Source organism: Chenopodium quinoa, unplaced genomic scaffold (assembly GCF_001683475.1).
Source record: "Chenopodium quinoa cultivar QQ74 unplaced genomic scaffold, ASM168347v1, whole genome shotgun sequence".
NCBI classification, from domain to species: Eukaryota; Viridiplantae; Streptophyta; class Magnoliopsida; order Caryophyllales; family Amaranthaceae; genus Chenopodium; species Chenopodium quinoa.
The window spans coordinates 1031665-1055875 of NW_018742541.1; the positions used below are offsets into that span (position 1 = coordinate 1031665).

At 32.1% G+C, this 24211-nt stretch overlaps 2 protein-coding genes, 1 long non-coding RNA gene and 1 other non-coding gene across 4 annotated transcripts; 3 read left to right on the forward strand and 1 right to left on the reverse strand.

Moving 5' to 3' along the window:
- Positions 1-4156: 4156 nt before the first annotated feature.
- Positions 4157-6572, reverse strand: LOC110720130. The gene is made up of 2 exons (XR_002511281.1): positions 6060-6572; positions 4157-4650 (listed from the first exon to the last, which is right to left on the reverse strand). It is a non-coding gene; the product is annotated as an uncharacterized LOC110720130 (long non-coding RNA).
- Positions 6573-8606: 2034 nt separating this feature from the next.
- On the forward strand, positions 8607-8678 carry TRNAE-UUC. The gene has a single exon. It is a non-coding gene; the product is annotated as a tRNA-Glu (tRNA).
- Positions 8679-12440: 3762 nt separating this feature from the next.
- LOC110720208 (tRNA-specific adenosine deaminase 1-like) lies at positions 12441-14053 on the forward strand. Its single transcript, XM_021899217.1, has 4 exons — positions 12441-12656; positions 13099-13212; positions 13729-13898; positions 13973-14053. The coding sequence occupies exons 1-4, from the start codon at positions 12647-12649 to the stop codon at positions 14051-14053; spliced, it is 375 nt and encodes a 124-aa protein (XP_021754909.1). The 5' UTR covers positions 12441-12646.
- A 3680-nt stretch (positions 14054-17733) lies between these two features.
- On the forward strand, positions 17734-23014 carry LOC110720131 (CBS domain-containing protein CBSX5-like). Its single transcript, XM_021899133.1, has 2 exons — positions 17734-18632; positions 21769-23014. Exons 1-2 carry the CDS (start codon positions 18235-18237, stop codon positions 22625-22627), a joined length of 1257 nt encoding a protein of 418 aa, XP_021754825.1. The 5' UTR covers positions 17734-18234; the 3' UTR covers positions 22628-23014.
- The last annotated feature ends 1197 nt before the right edge of the window (positions 23015-24211 follow it).

Consider the following 24211-nt stretch of genomic DNA (forward strand, 5'->3'; position numbering starts at 1 on the left):
ATCTATAAAGGGATTGATATCTTGGTGAGTTAGTGTGGAGTAGCTTAGAAAGGCCACATAATCTACGGCTCCGTTTCCTTTACAAAAGATATGTTGGGAAGGCAGAAAAAGAGTTCAAGATAGTCTTTATAAATATAATTGTGATATAAACATAAGGATAACTTTACTTGGAGTTACTCAAGTGCAATAGTTGGGTAGTCATTATATTTCAAAGCCATGATTTTCAAAACTTTACTTGGAGTTATTTAGGGCTGATCATGACTTAACACAAGGGTTGTGACTTGTGAGCAAGAGAAGGAAAATTTTAAAGTTTTAAAGAACTTTTGGTGGTAAAATAAAATAAATAAATAAAATATACGGAGTATTATAAATGGTAATGATTAACACGAGAAAAATAGTAGCTAGGTGATTATTATTACATTATCAAATTTCCCTAATTACAGCGACTAAAGATTTATAAAACCATTTAATTTGAGAACCCACCTAATTCCTCTCAAAGGACTCTTACTCTTCTCTCTATTTACACTTTGAGGTTTGCTAAAAAGGCAATTCATGACAAAAATAAATTAATTTCCATAATGAGAAAAAAATTTCTCACCTTTGTATTCTTATTTATTGATGGAATACAGCTATTACATCATATCTTATAAATGATGTGCATTATACAAGTTAGGAATATGGTATATTCTTTCGTGTATGTTCAAAAACTAATAAGTTAAAAGGTCCATAATTTCAACTGTTTCTTCTTAATGGTTTAATGAAATGACAAAGAATTTTCGCATTAAGAGGTGTCAAAAGCGACCCAACTGACCTGATGTGATCCAACCCAGGCCAAACAAAAGAAATCAAATTAAAATTTGACTTGTATGGGCACTATATTTTAACATAACTCGACTTTGAAATAGACTTAATCTGGCTCGACCTCACTAAACTCGATCTAGATCTAGGTACCCAAATTAACACTTCTAGTCACATTTTCCTTACCAAAAAGTTCTAAAGATGTGTTTCTATATGATTGAGAGGAAGAGAAAAACAACAAAACAATTTTTATATGATTTAATTAATTTTGGTAAGGAGATGAGCTCAAATTAATGAAGTGACACAATTCTGTCTTCAATTACGAATGATACATATACATGCAATTGTATAAACAAGCTTAGGTTCCAATTTTGATGGGATCTCACTCATTATATGATACTTCGTATTGCCTAATTATTATTTCGATGGGGATTGAGTGAGAAATAGAAGAATCCAAAAAAAAAAAAAAAAAGTTTAATGAGGTGTATTATTGATAAAAGTCAAAACCTGAAGTGTATCATTGATAATTTCCTTTTTTTTTTTTTTTATAAAAAATACTGACTTTTCTTATACCAACATGTCATACAGAAGAAAGAAAGGAAAAAAAAGGAGGTAAATTGAACATAGCTTAATTAAAGCTCAAATCAAACAAGCAAGCACATATACAGGAATATTGTAGTTTATATGGTGGTTTGTCCTCTAATTAATTATTTAGGCCAATTTTTCAAAAAAAATGACAAATTGGTATGAAATATAAATAAAACATTTAAAATGAGCAAAAACCACTATTTGGAAATGAGAATTCACAATTGTTATTAGACAATTATTAATCATGGTTGATTGAGTTTGTAAACTTCTCCCCTTCTTATTAGACCAATGGAATGGAAAGGCTATATAATACTTCGTATAAGTAGCTTTTGAGTGGGTTAAACCAATACCATCAATGGCCATCTATCTTACAGTATAACACACAATACGTTCACACAATTATTGGTTTGTAGGTTAGGGACCATTTAGGAAATCATATTGCTAGTCGTACCTACGGAGTATAATTTAGGTTCTTGTCCAGACTTTCTTGCTGAATCCATGCATTGCGCTTCATAGTGGTCTTTTCCTAGCTAAGAAGCATAATATCTCCCATATTTTTGTTGACGGTGATAATCTAACTGTTATTAATATTTTGATTTTGCAAGTCTTTATAAATAGCCCGTGGAAGCTTTAGCTGTTGATGGATGATGTTAAGAACATTTTGGATTCTTTCTCGTCCTTCAATTACTAGCATATCTACCATGAAGAGAATCGGGTAACAGATTATGTTGCCTCTCTTGAATATTCCACTCTCACACACCAAGATATAGACCTTTTTATAGATAGCAATTTTTTTTTTTTTAGATAGTTTAGGGCACTATCTTAAGACAAGATGTTCCTAATCTACAAATCCCATGCTTGTATCTTACTTCTAAGAAAAAAAAAAGACATATTGGCTTGTAGGTGTAAAAAAAATTACTCCGTATTAGCTTGTAATTCTCTTGTCTCTTCTATCTAAAATATGCATGTATCATAGTATCCCTTTGGATCTCTGAATAGTTGATATAGACTATACGGTAAATCTAACAAGGTTGCAATTATTTATATACTCACATATAAAGCATGTCAGAAAAATAAATAAATTAATAAATAAAAATAAAAGGTTATTGATAGAGTATAAAATATATTCCTGGGCCTCAATCATTAGTTTAAGCTTTTGGTTGAGTTGGTCCTCTAACATGGTATCGGAGCCAGCGTGACATAAAGGTCACGGGTTCGAATCTCATCCACCCCTCCTTCAAAATGGAATTAATTCGCCCCAGATATGGGGGAGTGATAGAGTTGGTCCTCTAACAGTTATTACTCCATGAAAGAGAAAAGGTCATATATTGTTGCTTAACAGTGGACATAATCTATTTATAACAGTAATACAGTAACTATCAAAATGTAGGCCAAGTTAATTTAGAGTGTTGTACGCAAGTACTAAAGAGCTGACCCTATGCTAATTTTACAAGGACTTGTCCGACTAAATTATCTTCCTCAATTTTACAAGTCAACGATTGACAAGATAATTCAACAAAAGTTCAGATATTTTGTTCCATAAATCGCTCTTTATGAAAATAATTTAACAAAATAGACATTTTGGATAAACAGCTATGATTTTTTTGTTTGTTAAAAAAAATATTAGGAGATATAATTTCTAAAAAAAAAAGAGATGTAAAAAAATATTAGAAGATACAAATAAATAGTTTTATTGGAGGACTTGGGTGGCGTCATGAGACCTAGGATGATTCCGGACGTGTCTTAGTTCTAGTGACTAGTGTGTTTTGTTTTAGTTGTTGTTTTTGTTTGTTTTCTTCGTTATTGGTTTCTGTTGGTTTTCTTTTCTTTCCAGTTCCCAGCTTTGTAATTCCTTTTTGAGGTTTGCCCCTCGTGCTCAACAAAGAAAAAAAAGGTCTGATTTTATAAATAGTTGTATGTCTCTCCTTCTATTCCACAAAAGTAAAACGGGCAATAAAATTATTTAGATTGTGCATCCAATTCACAATTAACAGTAAAAAATATATAAACATGTGATCAATCAAAATGCTCATATAACATGCCTCATTTGGAAGAACAAAAGTCATTAAAAAATAAACATGAACCAATTTACCTCCCTATATTATTATTATTAGGTAATAATAGTAACAAACGAGAAATAACTCGATAATACGGACTAGTAAAGACTAAAGTATGAAACATGTTATTTGGGGTTTACACTAGTAGAAAAAGGCTCATTTGCGTCGCTCATTTATAGTGTATTTGCGTCGCTTCTAAGAGCGACGCAACTGCTCGCGACGCAAATGATTTAAAAGTCATTTGCGTCGCTCCTAGGCGCGACGCAAATAAGAGTCATTTGCGTCGCTCCTTTATAAAGGAGCGACGCAAATGACTCTTCTGATAAACTTCTTTTTTGTTATTTGCGTCACTCCTTTATAAAGGAGCGACGCAAATGACTCTTATTTGCGTCACTCCTTTATAAAAGAGCGACGCAAATGACTCTTCTGATAAAATTCTTTTTTGTTATTTGCGTCACTCCTTTATAAAGGAGCGACGCAAATGACTCTTCTGATAAACTTCTTGTTTGTTATTTGCGTCACTTGTTTATATAGGAGTGACGCAAATGACTGACTAGACAATACAAAATTGTTGTATTTGCGTCACTTGTTTGTTTAATGAGTGACGCAAATGAGGTGAATTTTTTTTTTAATTATAATAATTGCCTTGTATATGTTTGTAGTACCTGTTTTCCTCACTAGTGGTATAAAGTAATATGCTAACGCTAATATAATTGAAATTAAAATGCAATATTATTGAATAATGCAAATGTAAATTTCGGCAGAGTCTCCTTTGTAATTTGGCCTACCCATAAAATTGGGAATGACGACATTATATTAACAACCTGTCCAATAATTTACATCTCAATATCATAGACATTATACTCATCATCCCAACACCAATTAACCAAATTTCATTTCAAGCCTATAATCCAAAACAAGAGTCCAACATGCGCTAAGTTTACAACAAAACAATATTGACCTCTTCATCATTAATTAATAAGTATAACACAAGCACCAAACCAACCCAAATGTTGGTAAATCAAATGCGTTCATTTCAAGCCTAAGAACTATAACAAAATAATCCAATAAATAATATGGAATTTGAAGCCAGCGTAATTCAATTTAGGGACAAAATCTTCATTTTCCCTAACATGATCGAACAAGTCCATAATGGAAGTCCACTTCCTTTTTCTCTTGCAAACAGTTTAAATAAAGTCACCAGTTCCTGATATCAAATACAATTAATCAATAAACAATCAGAGTTGAGAATGAAGGATCAAAGCAACAAAATAATATTCTACAATTATTTAAACAACTACATTACCTTTCCAAGAAAATACTAATAGTTGTTCCTCTAATTAAGTATACTAGCAGAGGAATAAAGGATTGATGCCAATTATTTGCAAAACCTCTTAATACAAAAACCAAGAATGGCATTTATACGATTCGATCAGGATTTTCTTAATACAAAAACCAAGAGGGCCACCAAAATTAAGGCATTTTCTTTGGAGTGCCGTGAAGGGGAATATGGCAGTGAAAGATCGACTAAGGTATCGTCACATTACAACTGACGCTACTTGCCAATTATGTGGTGTGAATGAAACAATTTATCACACTCTATTTGAGTGTGTTGTTGCAAAGGAAATTTGGCATTACAGTGAGTACAAAACCAACCTGGAAGATGCGCCAAATGATAATTTCCCAGAGCTATGGTTATGGCTTTGTAAGAAATATGATGCAGAAGTAGTTTGTTCTATGGCCGCACTGATGTGGGCTGCTTGGAGAGGGAGGAATTTAATCATGTTTCAAGGTGAGAATCCGAATAGTGTGCTGCTGGCTGCGGGGTTTGCAAGGATAGTTCATGATTACAATGGCTATGCTAAAAAGGTTCTGCTGCCCCCCTCTGTTCTGAGACAAAATGATGCTGCTACAAGCTGGAAGAAACCGTGCCTTGGGTGTGTTAAAGCAAACTCAGATGCTCATATTATTGAGGGGTGTAAGGCAAGGCTAGGAGTGGTCGTTTATTTTTAACAAAATGGCCTGGTAAAATTATTTCAATACAAACACTATGTCATAGTTTATCTTTTCATGGCCAAGTATATCATGGAACATTTTTTAGCTAAAAAAAATGGGAAAGAGCTTCTCTTAGTAGTAGCAGGGGAAAAATCAACCAGAATGAGCAGCAAAACATAAAAATTAAAAAAAAATAATAAAAAAAACAGTCAGATTTAAAAAACTGTAAAATGAGCAGCAAAACATAAAAGAAAATACAATCAGATTGGAGAAAATTCAATAAAATAGTAAAATCAAAATTCACCAAATCAACTACATAAATTCACCAAAACAGAACCAAAATAGTGAAATCAACTACATAAATTCACCAAAACAGAACCAAAATTCCTTAGAATCGAGTATAAATCCTATATTTGATGAACCCTAAATTCGAATATGAACCCTAAATTCGAATATGAACCCCAAAAAGCTGTTATTTATAAGCATGCTTGTAAAACTAGAATTCGTGCAAAAAACAACAACAAAATAGGTAGATTAAACTAAGTTAATTTACAATTGAATCCAAATATCTATGTAGATTGAAGTGCATGATAAAAAAGAAAAGAGATGAAGAGGTCTTACCTTGCTTGAAATCGATTTTGCATATGCAACTTCAGCAACAATAGAGCCAAAATTCCATATTATTGAGTACAAACCCTAACTTTCAATTGTTATTTTGCTCAAATTTAATTAAGGTAATTTGCTCGATTTTTTGCAATTGAATTTTGTGGGGATTTTGGGTAGATTTTTTGCAAGAAAGTAGGGGATTTTTGCTCGGATTTGCTCGAATATAAGGGGTTTTGCCTCACATTTGCTCGGATTTTTGATTAGTGGTCAAATTGGTAGGTTATAAAGACGAATTTCTCGAGGTATTACTCTTAATTCGCTGACGTTTAGGGGGTTGAACAGCAGCAAAGCAGCAATGGGGAATTCAGGGGTTTTACCGATCAATTTTTTGGGGTTTTGATGTTGAATTTCTGGGAATTTTGGGGTTGAATTTTCTAGGGTTTGGAGTATTGAAGTTCGAACAGCAGAAGGCAGCGAGAATTAATATAAGTCGTAATGGTCATTTGCGTCACTCAGTAAAGAAAGAAATGACGCATTTGACTCACAAAGGTTATTTGCGTCACTTGTCAATAAACGAGTGACGCAAATAACATTGTTATATGCGTCGCTCCTACTTATAAAAGCGACGTAAATATAAATAAGTTGAAATATGTTTGACATTTGTGTCGCTTTATAACAAATGCCCGACGCAAATTACTTATAAGGTTGTCAAAATATCTTATTTGCGTCATTTGTTTCTATGAGTGACGCAAATAAGGCGACGCAAATGAGCATTTTTCTACTAGTGTTATTCTATTGATTGATGTTTGTTTATTATGAATAGGAATGTTAATTATTTTACTTTGAAATAAAGTTGATGTTTAGATATGACTTTTTGTGGTATGTCCTTAATCTTAATATTGAGTTAATGAGCTAATTTTTCTTCAAGTCAATAATCATTCATAACTTCTCAAGTTATTAATTTAATTTTTCCGGGTTGAAGTTCTCAAAAAAAAAAAAAATTCAAGGGAAATTCACTTCTAAGTAAGTTAAATTTTGAGTTGTAAATGATACATTTGAAGAATTTTATAAGGATTTAGTGAAACCAAAAAGGTTATATATATATATATATATATATATATATATATATATATATATATATATATATATATATATATATATATATATATATATATATGGAGAGCAAGTGATGACTTGATTAATGTACTGTGCGTAAATGTCTTTTTCTTTATTTTTTTTAATTTAATAAGTAATTAATTTATGTTTATAAGATGATAAAATAAAATTGTATTCATTGTAATGGATGTATAGTGTAATCTTTAGGTTGTGTACGATGAACACCATGCACTCAGATGCATAATTAAGTGTTATAGTTGGATAATTGGTTGGTCGGGTAATTAGTTTCGGGCCAACAACCCTTAACTTTAATAATATTCCCAAAAATGATTTGGTTAGAAGGGTTTGAATAATGATTAAAAATTAATTTAGTGCAAGTAAAAGATAGTGACACCAATCCAAAAATTGTGTATAATAGTTCACCATTATAAATCATCAAATCAAGACATAAAAGTGCAATTATTTATTTATTTAATTTAATTTTTTGTATTTGTTTAATTACTTTCTCCTTTTCATATTAATTAGTTGACATGTTTTTACTTCCCTAGCTATTCTCATAACTTTTTGGCTTTTAATAAAATATACTAATATAATCTTTTAGGGTAATTGTTCTTGTCTCAAAAAAAAAAGGGTCATTGTTAATCTTGCATAATGTATACTTTGTTAATATTAGAATCATGTGTTGACAAAGGTGCCTATAAAAATATGTGACAAAGATACAAGGGATAGGAGGAAGTATGTTAATCCATATGGTGGCTTTGCTAAAAATGTCATCACTTAACCCAGGAGATCAATTTAATTGGATTGGATTTAATATCTAAAATAAATGAGCTCATTTCAGTTTTCATGCACTAATCTAAATCTATACTTCTAGCTATACTTTAATATTTAAAAACTATAACCAAGAAACAAAGAAAGACACATGTCCCCATCCATTCTATTACACTTCTCTAACCATAGTGCCACATGTCATCTTAAACTATTAATTTTTTATTACACCATTTTTTTTAATCTTTCATTAAACTTATAATACTTTATTTTTCATACACACTTCATCTATTCATCTTCATCTCTCCCCTTTAATTCAACCTTTTCCTATTCTCTTTAATTTTAGCCCTTCCTCCTTCTATTTAAGCCTCTTTTTCGATTAAAGTTCTAAAATTTTAATTTCTTTAATCATGTTTCCTATTACATATTATACTCTATAATGACTTACTGATATTTTCTCACTTATCTCTCAATATAATTTTATATGAATAATCCGTGCATTGCACAGGTCAGAAGGCTAGTTAAACTTTAATGGAGTAAAAGTTATGTTTGTCAAAAAAGATTTAGATGTTTAAGCTTTTGTTTATTCGGGTTAATGGTTGGAATGGGTTTAAGGTGATAGACAAATTATTTAAGATAATTTATTAATAAATTTCTTATGATAGAATTAACAACAAGTCCGATGTCGTCCAGCGGTTAGGATATCTGGCTTTCACCCAGGAGACCCGGGTTCGATTCCCGGCATCGGAACTTTTTTGTCCTATATCCTTTTTTTTCCCCTCTTCTTTTTTTAATTTCACGAGTTTCTTCCTTACTTTTTCTCTCTTCCTTTGTTTGTACATTGTCATTTTGTCAAGCTACTATTTTTCTTAACAAAATATAAAAAAAATTATTATTGGATTTAGATTAGTTATATTGTGTATTTTCGAAAAAATTAAAAAAGATAATACTCTTCACTTTATAATTTTATATCTATTTATTGTTTCCCTAGCTTAGGAGTAGTACCATAAAAACGACCTTATTTGATCTCCGATCCATTCCTTTAATATTTTTATTTATTAATATGGTACTAAGAAATCGTCAAAGATCATAAGAATATGACGCTTGTAAATTCGTAATTAATAGTATTGCCCTTAAGTGTTCACCAATGGTGAGTGTTGATCAAATAAAAAATTACATGATACTCCGTACTACCCCGTAATTTACTAATTACCCTTCAAGTCTTAAACAATAGGACATGAAGTGTTGAGAATTAATTTGGTCAAAGAAATTAGGTTAATCGTAATATAATTAGCAAACAAATCACAGTTTAATATAAGTAATTTTATTTCTTAATTAAAGCAACCACATGCATGCAGGTTTATTTTGAACCACACATAAAAGCATCAATGTTTTGTCCTTTTGTTGCCTTAAAAAAGAATAATACTCGTAGAATAAAAAAGGTACTAGTATTAATTCTTTAATTATGTTACTCAATTTGACATTTAGGTAAATAGCTTATCAATGATTAGTTTCTTAGATCTAAATTTGACGGTCCTTCTAGATGTGCTAAGCATGTGTTTTCACTAATTTAAACTAAAGTTTATTACTCAATTAAGGTTAATTAATTATTATGTCATATTGTCACGCTGCTAATATAGACTATATGTATTGTGTTTGATGGGAAATTTGTACATTTTAGAATTATTTAATTAACTTAGTCAAAAAGTTAACATGTGATCACTGATCTCTAATTGGAATATTAGTAAGAATAGTTAGATCAATGATCATGAATAAGTTGCATATGTTATCATAGATTTAAATCATGTAACTTGATATCCTATCACAATTTTATAATTTATATATAATTATTTTGTTTAAGTTGGACTTTAATTTAGGACAAGGACAACATACAATTTGCAATGTGAAGATATACTCTTTAGGACTAAATTTTTGGTTCTTTCTTATAGATTGAGAATATAATACATAATTTATTAAAATTGTACTCCTTATTTATTTATTTATCTTTATTTTTGCTTATTTGCTATTCATTTTGTGGAAATATATATGTAGATCTTGTAGTTGAACAAAATGGTGCTATTGGTACAATCTTATGCAAGTAGGAAGGACTCACTTGGAAAATTAAATAAGTTCAAGTAAAGGTTAACACAAATGTGTTTTTTTCATCGATCTTATCTTGATTTATTTATAGTCTAGACATATAGTAGCTTAGTTAGGACTAAATCAAATAAGAAAACAATGAAATCCTGTAATTATTTGCTTAGGTGAAGTAGTTGTAAAAGACTGAAAATCAGAGACGGGGCTACAAACGCTAATATTAAAAGTGGCCTGGTGCAAATTTGTTAGATTGAGCCCTAAAATCATTTTTTGAGGAAAAATATGTTACTAAACTAAAAAATTTGGGCCCTTTTATAATAGTTTTACTTAGGGACCTTGTGCGATCGACCACCCTTCACATACTCAAAACCACCCCCGCGGCGTGCTGAAAATTATAGCAAGAGGGTACTCCATATGCGTACATAATGATATACATATTTATAATTACATATAAAATTCATGAATTGGAAGTCCTTGTATAATCAAATTGTTTAACACTTAATGGCTTTGTTTTCCATTTCATATTTTGGAAACTATTCTTTATCAACTCTTTTAATAAAGTACTATAATGATTACTGCTGAAGGAAAGTATGACGAATATAACATTTAAAGACCATATATTATATGTTACAAAAAAGCTTGTAAGAAATTATAGAAATGCAATGTGGTTCAGCCAATTTTCAACCAACTAACACAATTTAAAGGTTAAAGAAACTATTTAAGTACATTTTAAAATGTCATCTATGTGAAAGTGAGGAATAGCTCAAGTAATTAGAGTTTTCCTTCTGATTTCGGGAGATCCAAGATTGATTCTCATCCTCGCCCTTATAGCTCTCTAAACACCAAACAAAATAAAAAAAATGTCGTCTATAATTTGAGTATATGTGTATTTATAATGTCGAGCCTGAAAATTTAATAACTCTTGCTTAGCATTTTAGTAATTGTTTTTGAACTAAAATTAAACATTAGATTCAAAACCTTCGTTCAATTATTTTCTTTGTAAAATATTACGAAGTACTGTATGACTTATTTTTGATATTGAACTATATATGAACATATATTTTGGTGGCGATTTGTATTTGAAACTAAAAACATACGTATGCCATAATTACTATTTGTACGAGAGTAAGGGATAGCTCAAGTGATTGGAGCTTCCCTTCTGGTTCTAAGAGATATTGGAATCGATTCTCATCATCTGTCCTTGTACATCAACCTCTATATATATATCCAAAGAACAAAAAACAAATTACTATTTGTATGTTGTGAATTATTTTCCCAAATAAATCATTTGTCCTATTTTCGAGTTGTATACATTTTTAAATCTTAAGTCGTCAATTAGCAGGCAAAATTGAGATTTTGGCTTGCAAACTTTATTATTATTAGTATTGTTTTGTTTGTCAATGAAATTTTATCCCACTAGATACGTGAATCATTGTCTTTTTATTCGACGTGCACCACCATCTTATAGCACTTACCCTCAATTGCATTCTTGTCAAATATTTTTACAAATTAGAAGGTTATAAAACCTCCTCGTTTGGACTAGAATTTCAACATGAGATCAAATTGCATCGAAAATCAATAATATTATTGGAATTTATGCATGCTCTAAACAATTTTTTAAATCCTCTCCACTGAATCATGTGTATTTCCTCTTCTTTGATATGATTATCAATGAGCTACTAAGGGCCTGTTCTCTTACGTTAAAATTCAGTTCATTTCAGCTTGGTTCAGCTCAGTCCAGCTTCTAATTTCCTTCTCTTATAAAATATTCATTTCAGTCCAGTTCAGTTCAGTTCAGCTCAGTTCAATCAACACTAGTAGAAAAATTGCATTTGGCACCCCCCATATGGCACCGGTTCAGCCCAAACCGGTGCCAAAAACCGGCCCAAAATTGGGCGGGATTTTAAACAAAGGGAAAAGGCACCGGTTCAATTCAAACCGGTGCCAAAAATGTAAAAGGCACCGGTTTGAACCGGTGCCAAATGAACCGGTGCCTCATTTGAAAAAAAAAAACCGCGTCTTCTTTCTTCCTTATTCTTCCTTCTCTTTCTCTTTCTTTTCATTTTCGCTGTTCAAAATTATCTTCTTCACTGTTCCATTCTCTAAACCCCTCACCTCACCTACGAAACCCCTCACCTCACCGCCGCAACAGTCGCCGGCCACCATCACCGCCGCCACCCCTGGCCTTCTCTTTCTCCCCTGCCATTCTCTTCTCCCCTGCCATTCTCTTTCTCCCCTCAGCTCAACCCCCTCCACGCCGAAGTTACTTGGACCTCCAATGTTTCTGAATTCTTGCTGAAGGTTGCTTGGTAGCTCGGTACCGTTGATGTTAACAATAGTTAAGCCGGTAATTTCTAGATCTGAATCTATGAACATTACAGTCTCGCTTTGAATTGCTAATCCCTGTGCTGATTTTGGTAGTAATTTGTTTGATTATTGATTTTTGTTAGATTTAGGGTTTCAGATTTCAAATCTAGTTGTTATTTTTATAGGTGGAGATGCTTCACTTAGTTTGCCACAATCGTTGAGAAATATTTCCTTTGGAGAAGAGGTCCCAACATCATCAACAAATGTGTTTCATCCTCCCGGAGAAAAAACTTCCGAAGCTTTATTGAAGAAGAATGGTTGAATGTATTCTTTCATCTTCTCTACCTCTGCAGTTATATGACTTGGTTACATTACATCGTGATACATTATTTTACTAGATGCATCTTGTCTGCAGCGGCTTCTACATTAAACAAATGTTTCCATACAACGTATTGTGCTTTTGATTGAACATGAAATCAGTAGAAGTTTATTGAGTAGAAGAAATTTTGTAGATTTATTGTATGGACTTTATGAGATGATGCCTGAAACCTTATAAATGGGGGAAGGCATTGCTAGCTCCTCATGTTATAATTAAAGATTACGAAATAATCATCATTAGTTAAGATCTATGGTGCATTACATATATGTCAGATTGTGTTAGAAAAAAGTAATGCATATCCCTTGTCTATGGATTTTCATCATGTGTTAGTCTCTAAATATTGAAAATTGTTCTTGGTGACTTTTTTTTTTTTTTTTTTTTTTGCAGGTGACTGTCCAACAATTACTGGCTTAGTTCAAAGAAAGCCTGGCTGTGGTGCCACGACTTCTTCTGTTAGCTGTTCTGACAAAATAGCACGCTGGAATGTTGTTGGAATACAAGGTCAGTCATCTGGAGGGTTCCATGTGTGTTAAGGATTATGATCTTTTAAAATAAAGCCTTGAGCAAACAGACCTCAATTTTGATGTGATTTCTTGTGTGTCAGCTCTGTTTGTGAAGAAGTTTGGTAATTTGATCTTTCTATTGTCAATGAAAAACTTAAAAAAATAGGTTTAGATCTTTTAAATTTATTCATCCTATCCATGGAAAATGCTAGCAACTCCACACATAACAAAAGGGAGCTATAGAATGCATAGAATAAAAAAAAAGCAGCAAAGATTAGTCAAGATTGGAGTTAACTGTTTCGGTCATGATTTGTTGGGATAAAGAACAAAGAATGTAGAAAGCTACAAGGAAATCAGAAACGCAACATTGGTATCTGAATATGAGGAAAAAAATAAAAAAAAAATTACAAGTCTGTTTACGAATAGAAACATCATTTATTTAACTGTTAGTCTGTTACACATAGATCTATGGTATGTCTTTGATAACGAGATGTATACTTTACTTTCGTATCAGGTGCAATGCTTTCCTACCTGCTCCAACCTGTTTATATTTCTTCAGTCACCATTGGGCAATCATGCAGTAGTTCTCAAACCCTTTCTCTGAAGGAAAACTTGAGGAGGGCATTGTATGATAGGCTAACACCTATATCAAATATGTTAGTTGATCCTTTTCTAATTAATGAGGTATGCATAGTGTGTTAAATGTCAATGCAGTATGCACTTCGACTCATCATAAAGGTGGCCTCTTGATTTTGCAGCCTTTATTTTTTGAAGCTCCTGCCCCACCTAAGGAATTTCAGCATCTTGGTTCTGCTCAGGCGACTTTAACGCGTGGGTGAGTCTTCATTTGGTTGTTCATTTCCTGGTGGTGGATATGTGACTTTGAGTTGCAAAATTCAAGCCACGGTGCTGTGAAGGTACTCCATATGCTGGAATAAACATGAATTACATGAGGTTATCCATGGGACAACTAGAAGAAAGCAAGGAACCTCTTCAAAGGGAGCATTATTTCCATCCACGGAGTCATCCTTGTGCAAGTAACTTTTAATTGCTGCAATATATTTGTTTGCTCAACTTTTTTTGTTCATGGTAATGTTTCTTAAGGATAATTATCACTTGGCTGAATTTTTTATAAATATTTGTAAAATTATTAAATTCTGGTAAGTCATGTACTAAAAATGTTTAAAATGACTTTGCTTACATCTGGACAACTTGATCTCCTTAGAGGCTTGAACTTTGTTAGGTTATGGTGGTAGTGTTGATAATATTTGTGTGTTTATAGTTATAAATAGTGTCAGGTACTCAGGTGTCACTCTCTATCTCATGTCTTATATTCATTACTGTGTATATTGCATGAGGATATTGTTGGAATGTTTTTTGTCATCGAGGTGCAATTCTTTGGATGATTGGAAAAACAAAACAATGTCATATAGAGAACTTAAGGTAACATGGCATTGGCTTTGATCCCCCTTCACTGAAGTGATTTTTTGGAAGTGCCCTACCCCTTAGAAAGTATATCATCCTTGCATATAAAGGTGAATTAACTCTAGGAGACAGAGGCTTCTTATAATACAACCTGAGCCAACCTTAATAAGAGGTCCATTTATGGGCCAGGGATTTTGAATTACTCCATGAGACCCTAAGATGTCATGATATTGAGCTGATAATGATTCTGTTTTTGTACAATGCTAAAATCTCCCAAGGGCTTCTGTGTTTGATATGTGTATGGTAGTGTGGATTTGGCATTGATGAGATGAGATTGTATGAATGTCATAGAGAGTCTTGTAGAGTAGTGATGTAGAAGAGATTGAATACCAGCATTGAATATTAAGTTGATCAAACTTGTTCTATGGTAGTAAATATTTGCTCATTTCCTTTGCATGTTTCACTGATGTGATTTGTTTGTCATATGCTAGTGCGCACAACAAGAGAATGGACTTGATTGTGCTTTGTATGTGATGAGATTCATGCTTGACATTGTGACTCATTGTACGGACACTCAACAACTTGATGAGGTAAGTCCTAAAACTTCTTGAAATGCTATATTGATGTGATTTCACGCCTTAGACACTTAATATTACCCAACAATGGCATGTTATGAGTAACAAAAAAGCTATTTCACAAGAAAGGTAGAAAATGGGCTGAATAGAAGTCATATGGGCCATGTTAGGGCCATTTTGTGTTAATATGCTCTTTTGATGTGATTTCTTTCCTTATACACATATAACTAGATAATATTGACATGTTATGAGATAAATAAAGTTCATTTAATAAGAAATGTAGGAAATGGGCAAAGTAAGGTCATATAGGCCATATTCGGGCCATTTTGAGTAAAAAGCGTCGTAAACCTTAATAAAATGCTCTCCTATACAATTTTAGGGCTTACACACATACAACTACCCAACATTGACATGTTATGAGAAAGAAATAGTTCATTTGATAAATAATGTAGAAAATAGGCTACATAGAAGTCATATAAGCCCTATTTGGGCCATGTTGAGTAAAATGCGTTGTTAAACTTCTTGAAATGCTATATTGATGTGATTGCTAGCCTTAGACACCTAATATTATCCAACAATGACATGTTATGAGAAACAAAAAGGCTATTTCACAAGAAAGGTAGAAAATGGGTTGAATAGAAGTCATATGGGCCATATTAGGGCCATTTTGTGTTAATATGCTCTTTTAATGTGATTTCTTTCCTTATAAACCTATAACTAGATAATATTGACATGTTATGAGATAAATAAAGTTCATTTAATAAGAAATGTAGGAAATGGGCAAAGTAAGGTCATATAGGCCATATTCGGGCCATTTTGGGTAAAAACCGTCATAAACCTTAATAAAATGCTCTCCTATACAATTTTAGAGCTTACACACATACAACTATCCAATATTGAAATGTTATGAGAAAGAAATAGTTCATTTGATAAGTAATGTAGTAAATGGGCTATATAGAAGTCGTATAGGTAATATTTGATAAAATACATATTTTTTGCCTAATTAATTATTTTTAAAATAATGTTTTTGTATTTCAAGTTTTGCAAGGTCCAAAAGGATGGTCCGTTGACAATCAAGGAGCTTAATGAAATTCGTGACATGTTGGCGTCTTTCATCACCTTCAACATGTAAACGGCATGCATTGTAATTGTAAATTATTTATGTTAACTTTTGAACTATATATAACTTATTATTCATTATATATGTGTACTTACTATTATTTGTATATGTAAGCAACTTTTTTTTTTTTTTTTGTATTGCGTTTGGGAATATTTATATCTATGTATATATATATAATTGAATTCTTGTATCTAATATTATTTTTGTATATAATAATTAATAATATCATTATTAGTTATTATAATAATAAAATTATTAATTATTATATTTAATATAATTGCTGGAATTACAGGGTATTATTATTGCAGGTTTTTTTTTTAAAATATTATTGCACGATTGAAAAAAAAAACGAAAAAAAAAAATTATACAAAAGGCACCGGTTAGGCAGGAACCGGTTCCTAAACTATCCACCACCAAAAAAAAAATGGCGGGAGAGCAGTATTAGGCACCGGTTAACCAGTGCCTATTCTACCCTATGGCACCGGTTAACCGGTGCCTATTAAACCCTATGGCACCGGTTTTGAACCGGTGCCAAATAGGGGGTTTTTGGCACCCCTCAAATAGGCAGCGGTTCAAACCGGTGCCTTAGACCGGGTTTGAACCGTTGACTAATGCGTTTTTTCTACTAGTGCAATGAGAACAAGCCCTAAATCATCATTTGTTCTAACATTAGGATTAATAATTCCTTTGACAGTAGAAAGTCTAGCTACGTACATAGGGCATGTTCTATTCAGCTTAATTTCAGTTCAGTTTAGTGTAGTTCAGCTCCAATTAATTCAATTCAGTTCAGCTCCAATCAGTTCAATTCTTTATTTTCTTACCTCACAAACAATTCATTTCATCTCAATTCAGTTTAGTTCAGTTGTTCACTTGTTCTTAGTAAATCAAAACAGGCCCGTAATATATATATATATATATATATATATATATATATATATATATACTAGTATATATATATATATATATATATATATATATATATATATATATATATATATATATATATATATATATATATATATATATATATATACAGTGCGTTTCTGGTGCGGCTGGCCGCACGATGCGGCAGGGTGCCCAGTTAGTAACCCCCCAAGTAACCTCACTAAAGTAACCCTTCAAGTAACCCCCAAAGTAATCCCACTTAAGTAACCTCCTACTAATTCCCCAAGTAACCCCCAAAGTAACCCCTTAAGTAACCTCTAACTGGACCAAGTAACCCCTGATCGAACCTAGTAACCCCTAACCGGAACTAGTAGGAGGTTACTTAAGTGGGATTACTTTGGGGGTTACTTGAAGGGTTACTTTAGTGAGGTTACTTTTATTACCGGTCAAATCACATTCATCTTCTCTTTAATAGTTTAGAAGTTATATATATTAAACTCCACAAAACATCATTCTAGAAAATTAAATTTTAAGTGAGATACTAAACCAAAATGAATGAATTTTATTTTTTCTTGTGACAATGTTTTGATTAAGAATGGTTGAACTAATGATTTGTATAACACTCACATCCTCCAATCCTCTTCATGCCACTCTTGACTAACAACCCTTTTTCACTTTTACAATATTTTTAATAAAAAATAAAATAAAGTACCTCTTCAATAAACCTTTTTCCATTAAAAAAATGAAGACCCCACTTGTATAATTAAAAAAGTATAAATACAAAAGAAATACAAAATGCCCCCAAAATTTTTGTATCATAGTACAAATACCTCACCACATGTCATAAACCCTTGAACTTTTGTAACATCCCACAATTTTTCTATTTTTCTCAAATTTATAAATACACCCACAATTGATAACATTTTTACTTACTCACTACCAAAAATTTTCAACTTTCTCTCTCTAAAAATACTCACTTTCTCTCTCTAAAAAATCCATTTTTATTTCTTCTTGCATGGCAATCAGCTTGTTAACCCATGAGGTATCTGACCTTTGCTTGGGAAAACCAGCAATAAAATCACTTTCTCTCTCCTCCACAACCACCATTGCTGATGCTCTTTCCGCCATTAAAGCTTCTAAAGATAGCTTCATTAGCATATGGTCTTGCGAGTGTGATGAACTACCCTTAAGTAAAATTAATAATCATAATTATCAAAACAATAATAAAGTTAATTATGATTATGAATTTGGGTCGTCATGTAAATGTGTTGGGAAAATATGTATGGTAGATATCATATTATTTTTATGTCAAGAAAAGAATTTGGAATCTCCTTCATCTGCCCTGCTTTCCCCTGTTTCTGCCATTTTGCCTCAAGATTCTGCCTTTATCAAACACGTGGATCCTTCTACTAGGTATGATTCATCTCTTATATTTTTTTGTACATTTAAAAAAAAATTAATTTAATTGTAAGTTTTGTCTTTAATCTGAATATATTTATTTTTTAATTACAAAATCTTATGTTGTTGCCTCTTGGTACCTTGAAGTTAACAATATGGTCGATTTATAAGTTGTTACGAGAATGGACACGAACAGAGTTAGGTGCATCTAAGGGTATTTGGGTATTTTACAACGGACTTGGTATTGCAAATTTGTATGACATATGTAAAAATATCTAAGGTTGAAATGGGAAAGTTTAAAAATTAAATCACTTGAACTTGTATACATAAAGCATGATTAATTAAATTAGGTTGATTTGTTATAATTAGCAAAATTTGAACATTTTTTTAATCCATTTAAATTATGGTCCTAAATTTCCTCATAATTAAAGCTATTTTTGGGAAGAATTTGTACTTGAGTATATAATTTTCTAAGGGGTGTGTAGAATCATGATGTAGCTAGCTGCCTAGATGTGCAATTTGTTTTATTTAATTGAGTTTAATTTGGTCTATATGCTTTATAATAGTTGCTACAAATCTACATCTTTTAACTTTTATAATAATGCCTTTAATTTATTAAATGTACTTTACACATCATTTTTCTTTTCTTTTTTTTTCTTTTTTTTTTTTTTTTTGAGGGAAAAACAAAGTGTACTTGTACTTGAATTTCAGTCACCATAAATAGTTTTTATTATCAGAAATAGTAAAATAAACATGGTTAGGACAACCTTCTCACAAATTGAGTTCCTTTCCCTTAATGAGTTGAAAATTGAAAAAGTGCAAATTTATACATACCTTTAATAGAAAAGTTAATGCAGGATCATCACTAATTCACTAGTCTAATAACTCTTACTTGAAATAAATTTCTAGACTTTATTTACATAAATCCGTCCCTTGTAGAACTGAAACTTACAAACTTTGACCATAAATTCTCGTCTATATAGTAAACATACGTAGCAAAAACAAAAATATGGCATTTGACAAGGATGCGTAACAACATGTTATGTCTTTCTTTTATTAAATTTTATGAGTGTTTTTTTCTAGATTTTACGTGATTTGGTTTCGGTTTTATATTACTAGGCTGAAAATGACATCCAATATTACTAATAAGGCCAAAATTAGCCCCCATTATAAAAAAAAAAAAAAAACCCAATAATCCAAAAAAAATTAAGAGGGAAAAAAAACATCCAATTTGTGTGTGCTACCTTCCTCTCCGGTTCATGCAAAGTTAATTAAAAATAAATGTAGTAAATTACTCCATATTGATCAAATTAAATGATACGGAGTAATAAATCTATTAAAAATGGTTTATTATGTATTGCATGTAACTTTTTGTAAGTTTGTACTCCAATTTGGTTAAATGCAACAAACTTGACATTAATATAAAATAATTTATTTAAGGCATGAAACACGTGGTCAAACTAAGTTAATTCATCTTTGACTTACGTTACTATACTACCACTACTACTTCAAGCTACTTGATAGTTCTAAATTAGGGAAATGTCAACTATAGGTAGCTGTAAAATTTTCTTTGTATTATAAGGTAAGTAGTAGTAATTAATCTAATTAATTTAATCTCTTTGTAATAGGAAAGCGGCCCGGTGTAGCTAGTACGGAGTAAAATATAAAAACGTCACTTATCACGTCAATTGTCACGATATTAATTATTTATAATGTAGTAATTAAGACTTAATTAATAGGAATTGTAATTTCTTATGGTCATAGACAATGAATTGTAAATTTGATTAGGTGAAGTAGTTGTTCGAAAGGGTGTAAATTAAGCAATTAAGAGCTAACCAAGAGGGTACTCCATGTACAAATTTGTACAAGCATATCAAAATTGTAAAGTATACACTCTTTAGGTTTATGTTAATGGAAATTTGTACTAGTAGTCAATTGTCATTAGATTTAGTGTAGGCGAATACTATAGTACCATTGTTCGGTCTCATTGAGACCAATTGGTTTAGCCATCCATTTCGAAAGTAAAGACAAATAATTTCAATTTTATTTATCCATTTATAGTCGGTAATTGTTATAGTCTTAGGGTTAAAGTAATAGAAGTGTCGAGACTTACTGAATGAAAATGATGGCTCGTGTTTTGGTTTACATTACAGTATGTACTTCTTTATATGGTATCTTTGGTAGTGTCAGGAGTTAAGTTGATGAAAACTTGAGCAATAAATGCTCTCGACTTGCTGTTATTTGTAAGGATAAAGACATGTGCTCATAGAGGTACATACCCAACTAATTGGTATTTAATTGAAGACTATTTACAAGTGAAGCGTGATTAGATTCAACGAAAGAGGAAAAGAGCTAACCTAATTAGAAACTCGCCACATGCGATTTATTAGGATGTGTTTTTGTTTGGCCACCACATAATATAGATCTTATTAAGTGTTATTTGTGATGGTTGAGGGGTGTATTGACTTTGTTGAGTCCGTACTTGTAACGAAGTAGCTAGATGTATTTATGTTGCGATGCATGCATATATGAGATCTTGTTCTGCGGTCAAGGTTCCGTGGCATATGGGTTTCTTTTCAGCTCGATTTAGTAATAGCTGAATTACTGCTGTCTTTATTTTAAGCCGATTTGTTAGTGTAATTAAACTTAAAAGCTATATATGTTGTGGCTTTTAAGGGTGTTTTTTCTTCGGTTTCCAAGACGTAGTCGATTAAAAATTATCGACTTAAAAATTATGAAACATAAGAGAGGAATTTTGGTGCATTGAATTTTGACATCCCTATTAAGTGCAGAGTATAATACAACAGGACTATCATCAATTATTATCGAATGTGCTAAGGGTCAATGAGACGAGTATAACATAACACAACACGAAAACAAGAAGGCAATGTTAAATTTAGTAGAAAATTTGTTGCGTTAGATATAGATTTGGGGTAAAATGTCATCCCAATGTATGTAACAGGACATGACCAAATTCTTGGAAACTTTGGCAAACAAGGCTAAAATGAATTTTGTTTTATGATCCCATGTCCTGCATATTCAGTTTAAAGTGTCGCGTTACGGTTGAGTATGTACTAATTTGTTTCCTAGCATATATAGTTTTCTAGCCCATTACTAATTGTTTCCTCTTGTTTGTTTTTTTAATCTTCAGCTTACTGGAAGCAATTGATCTGATCTTGGATGGTGCTCAAAATTTAGTGGTGCCCATACAAAATACAGCTAGCTCGAATTCGAGAAGAAAGCAGCAGAAAGCCAAGGGACCTACGATCCATAACGGTCGTGAATATTGTTGGTTAACCCCGGAAGACGTGATCCAATTCATTCTAAGCCGGATTGGCTTGTTTACCCCGATCCCAAGCCTCTCAGTCGAGGAGCTTGGGATCATCCAAACCAACATTCTTGCTGTGGATTACCATGCCCCAGCAGTGACTGCACTCGAGGCGATTGCTCAATCGTTAGTTGAGCAAAGCTCTGTTGGGGTGGTGGATGAAGACGGGGTCCTTGTCGGGGAAATTTCCCCTTACACCCTCTCTGCCTGTGATGAGACTGTTGCAGCGGCGCTGATGACCTTATCTTCAGGGGACCTCATGTCCTACATTGATTGGGGTGGTCCTCCTGAGGACATCGTAAGTGTCATGAAGGCGGGTTTGAAGGAGAAGAAACTAGAAGGGTTGCTAGAATTGTTGGGTGATGAGTACTCGTCATATTCTTCCTCCGCGTCCTCCTCATCAGACGACGAGTCAGTGTCTTCTTCATCATCTACCTCAAGGCTTACACGGTATAATAGGTCATGGAGCTACTCGGCTAGGCTAGTCAGGAAGGCGGAGGCAATCGTTTGCCACCCCAAGAGTTCATTAGTTGCGGTAATGATCCAAGCTATTGCACATAGGGTAAACTATGTTTGGGTCATGGAGGATGATTGTGGCCTTGTTGGAATGGTCACATTTCGCGACATGCTAGAAGTTTTCCGAGAGTATTTGGCATCAATGGTCGACGAGTGGGGTGCTTAGCAAGAGTTACTTGGAATGAAGCACAATAAATAAATAAGGAATGCTTGTTTCCGTGGCTCGAACACCCAACCGAAACTTAGTTGGTTTTGTTTTGATACCCATGTAATTGAGTAACTTAGCTTATATAAAAGAGTTATTAGAGTTTCAATTCGGATTTCGGCTTCTCCCCTTTGGACTTGAGGTGCACAGTTGTGGTGAAGAGAACCTTAATTAGCCTTTTGCTTTAGTAGGAGAGTTTAGCTGTTTTGTGAACTAAGGATTAGCATCTTGTGTTATTATTTCGTTCGTTTAAAATTGTATTTATCTCCTTAATTAATTAATTATGTTTATGTATGTTATTTTCAACAGTTAATATATAATATTTTGGCCTTATCTTGCGATGGAAAAGATTTGATATGATGTAACGTATGTAGGCCTTTATGATGTAAAACTTGCACACTTAGTCAATGTATAATTGGATCAAGTTTTGGTCATTTTACGTTGTTTTCCTAACAGATTATTACAACTGGAACACAAAAGTATGTCAACGTAGGTGCGATTAAGAGGGTCCCTTTCGATTTAGTGTATTGTGCTCATTATGATCTGAAAATGAATGCTTATCCACTCCAGATTGCCAGTGTTGTACATACTCGTAATATACATTTTGGTACATAACATATTAAAGCTGTTGTATATACCCGTAATATCACGGGACAATTAATTTAGTTGAATAGTTGGTTAAAATGTTAGGGTGGTATTTAAAATATGAGATCAAATTCTGTTTACATTCCGCATATATGACTTATTCTTATACTCAAAGTTTTTACTAATTGATAACTTAGAATATGGATACAGTGTACAGTTCGAGATGTAAAATCACTTGATCTTTTTTAATACAAGGACTTGAATTGTTAGGATCCATTAAGCTTTTGATGTACAGTGAATAATGTCTAGGTTTAAGTTAAATAACTCATACCCAAAACTCAATTTCTATTTGAAGTTTCATGATACAATTTTGGTCTAATTCGAACTTCAATATAAGCAACAATAGTTTGTTTCTAGTACTCAATGAACTATTTTTGGGTTCATTGGTCATAGTTTTTTAAGAACACTTATTAGCAATAAAAGTTTATCGACCTATCCCAAATTTGACTGAAACCAAGTCAAATGATTTTTTAGTTGAACATTTACCCTACCTAAACAAAATTTTATTTAACAACCTAATTGCTACCTCTAATTGCATCCGTACATCAAAAAACTTTTTATAAGCATCTCAAACGCATTTTTGTTAGTTCAAGAAGCATTGCCTCTTCCTTCGTGAGAATTCTTTCTTCCATATAATTTTTTATCATCTCATAATATATAAAAAAATTTGTGCTAGAATAATGTAGATTTTTTTTTTTTTTTTTTTTTTTTGGAAAACCAGAAAAATGTAATGTTTTCTTTACCTAAATGTCACCTAAAACCTCTTTTTTATTTCTACAATTTTTTTAATTTGATAGGTTTATTTTATCATGTAAGTATATCAATACATACTTTTAACAATTGATATCTCTAATTATCAACATACATGCAAAAGTTATAAAAAGTTGATATCAATCAATA

Bases quoted from the DNA above. Each gene is read 5' to 3' on its own strand.
- LOC110720208 (XM_021899217.1), top strand. The intron at 13,213-13,728 runs GTCAGTCATCTG...CTTTCGTATCAG, and splicing joins GAATGTTGTTGGAATACAAG to GTGCAATGCTTTCCTACCTG. The intron at 13,899-13,972 runs GTATGCATAGTG...TTGATTTTGCAG, and splicing joins ATCCTTTTCTAATTAATGAG to CCTTTATTTTTTGAAGCTCC.
- LOC110720131 (XM_021899133.1), top strand. From the start codon at position 18,235: ATGGCAATCAGCTTGTTAACCCATGAGGTATCTGACCTTTGCTTGGGA. The intron at 18,633-21,768 runs GTATGATTCATC...TTTAATCTTCAG, and splicing joins CACGTGGATCCTTCTACTAG to CTTACTGGAAGCAATTGATC.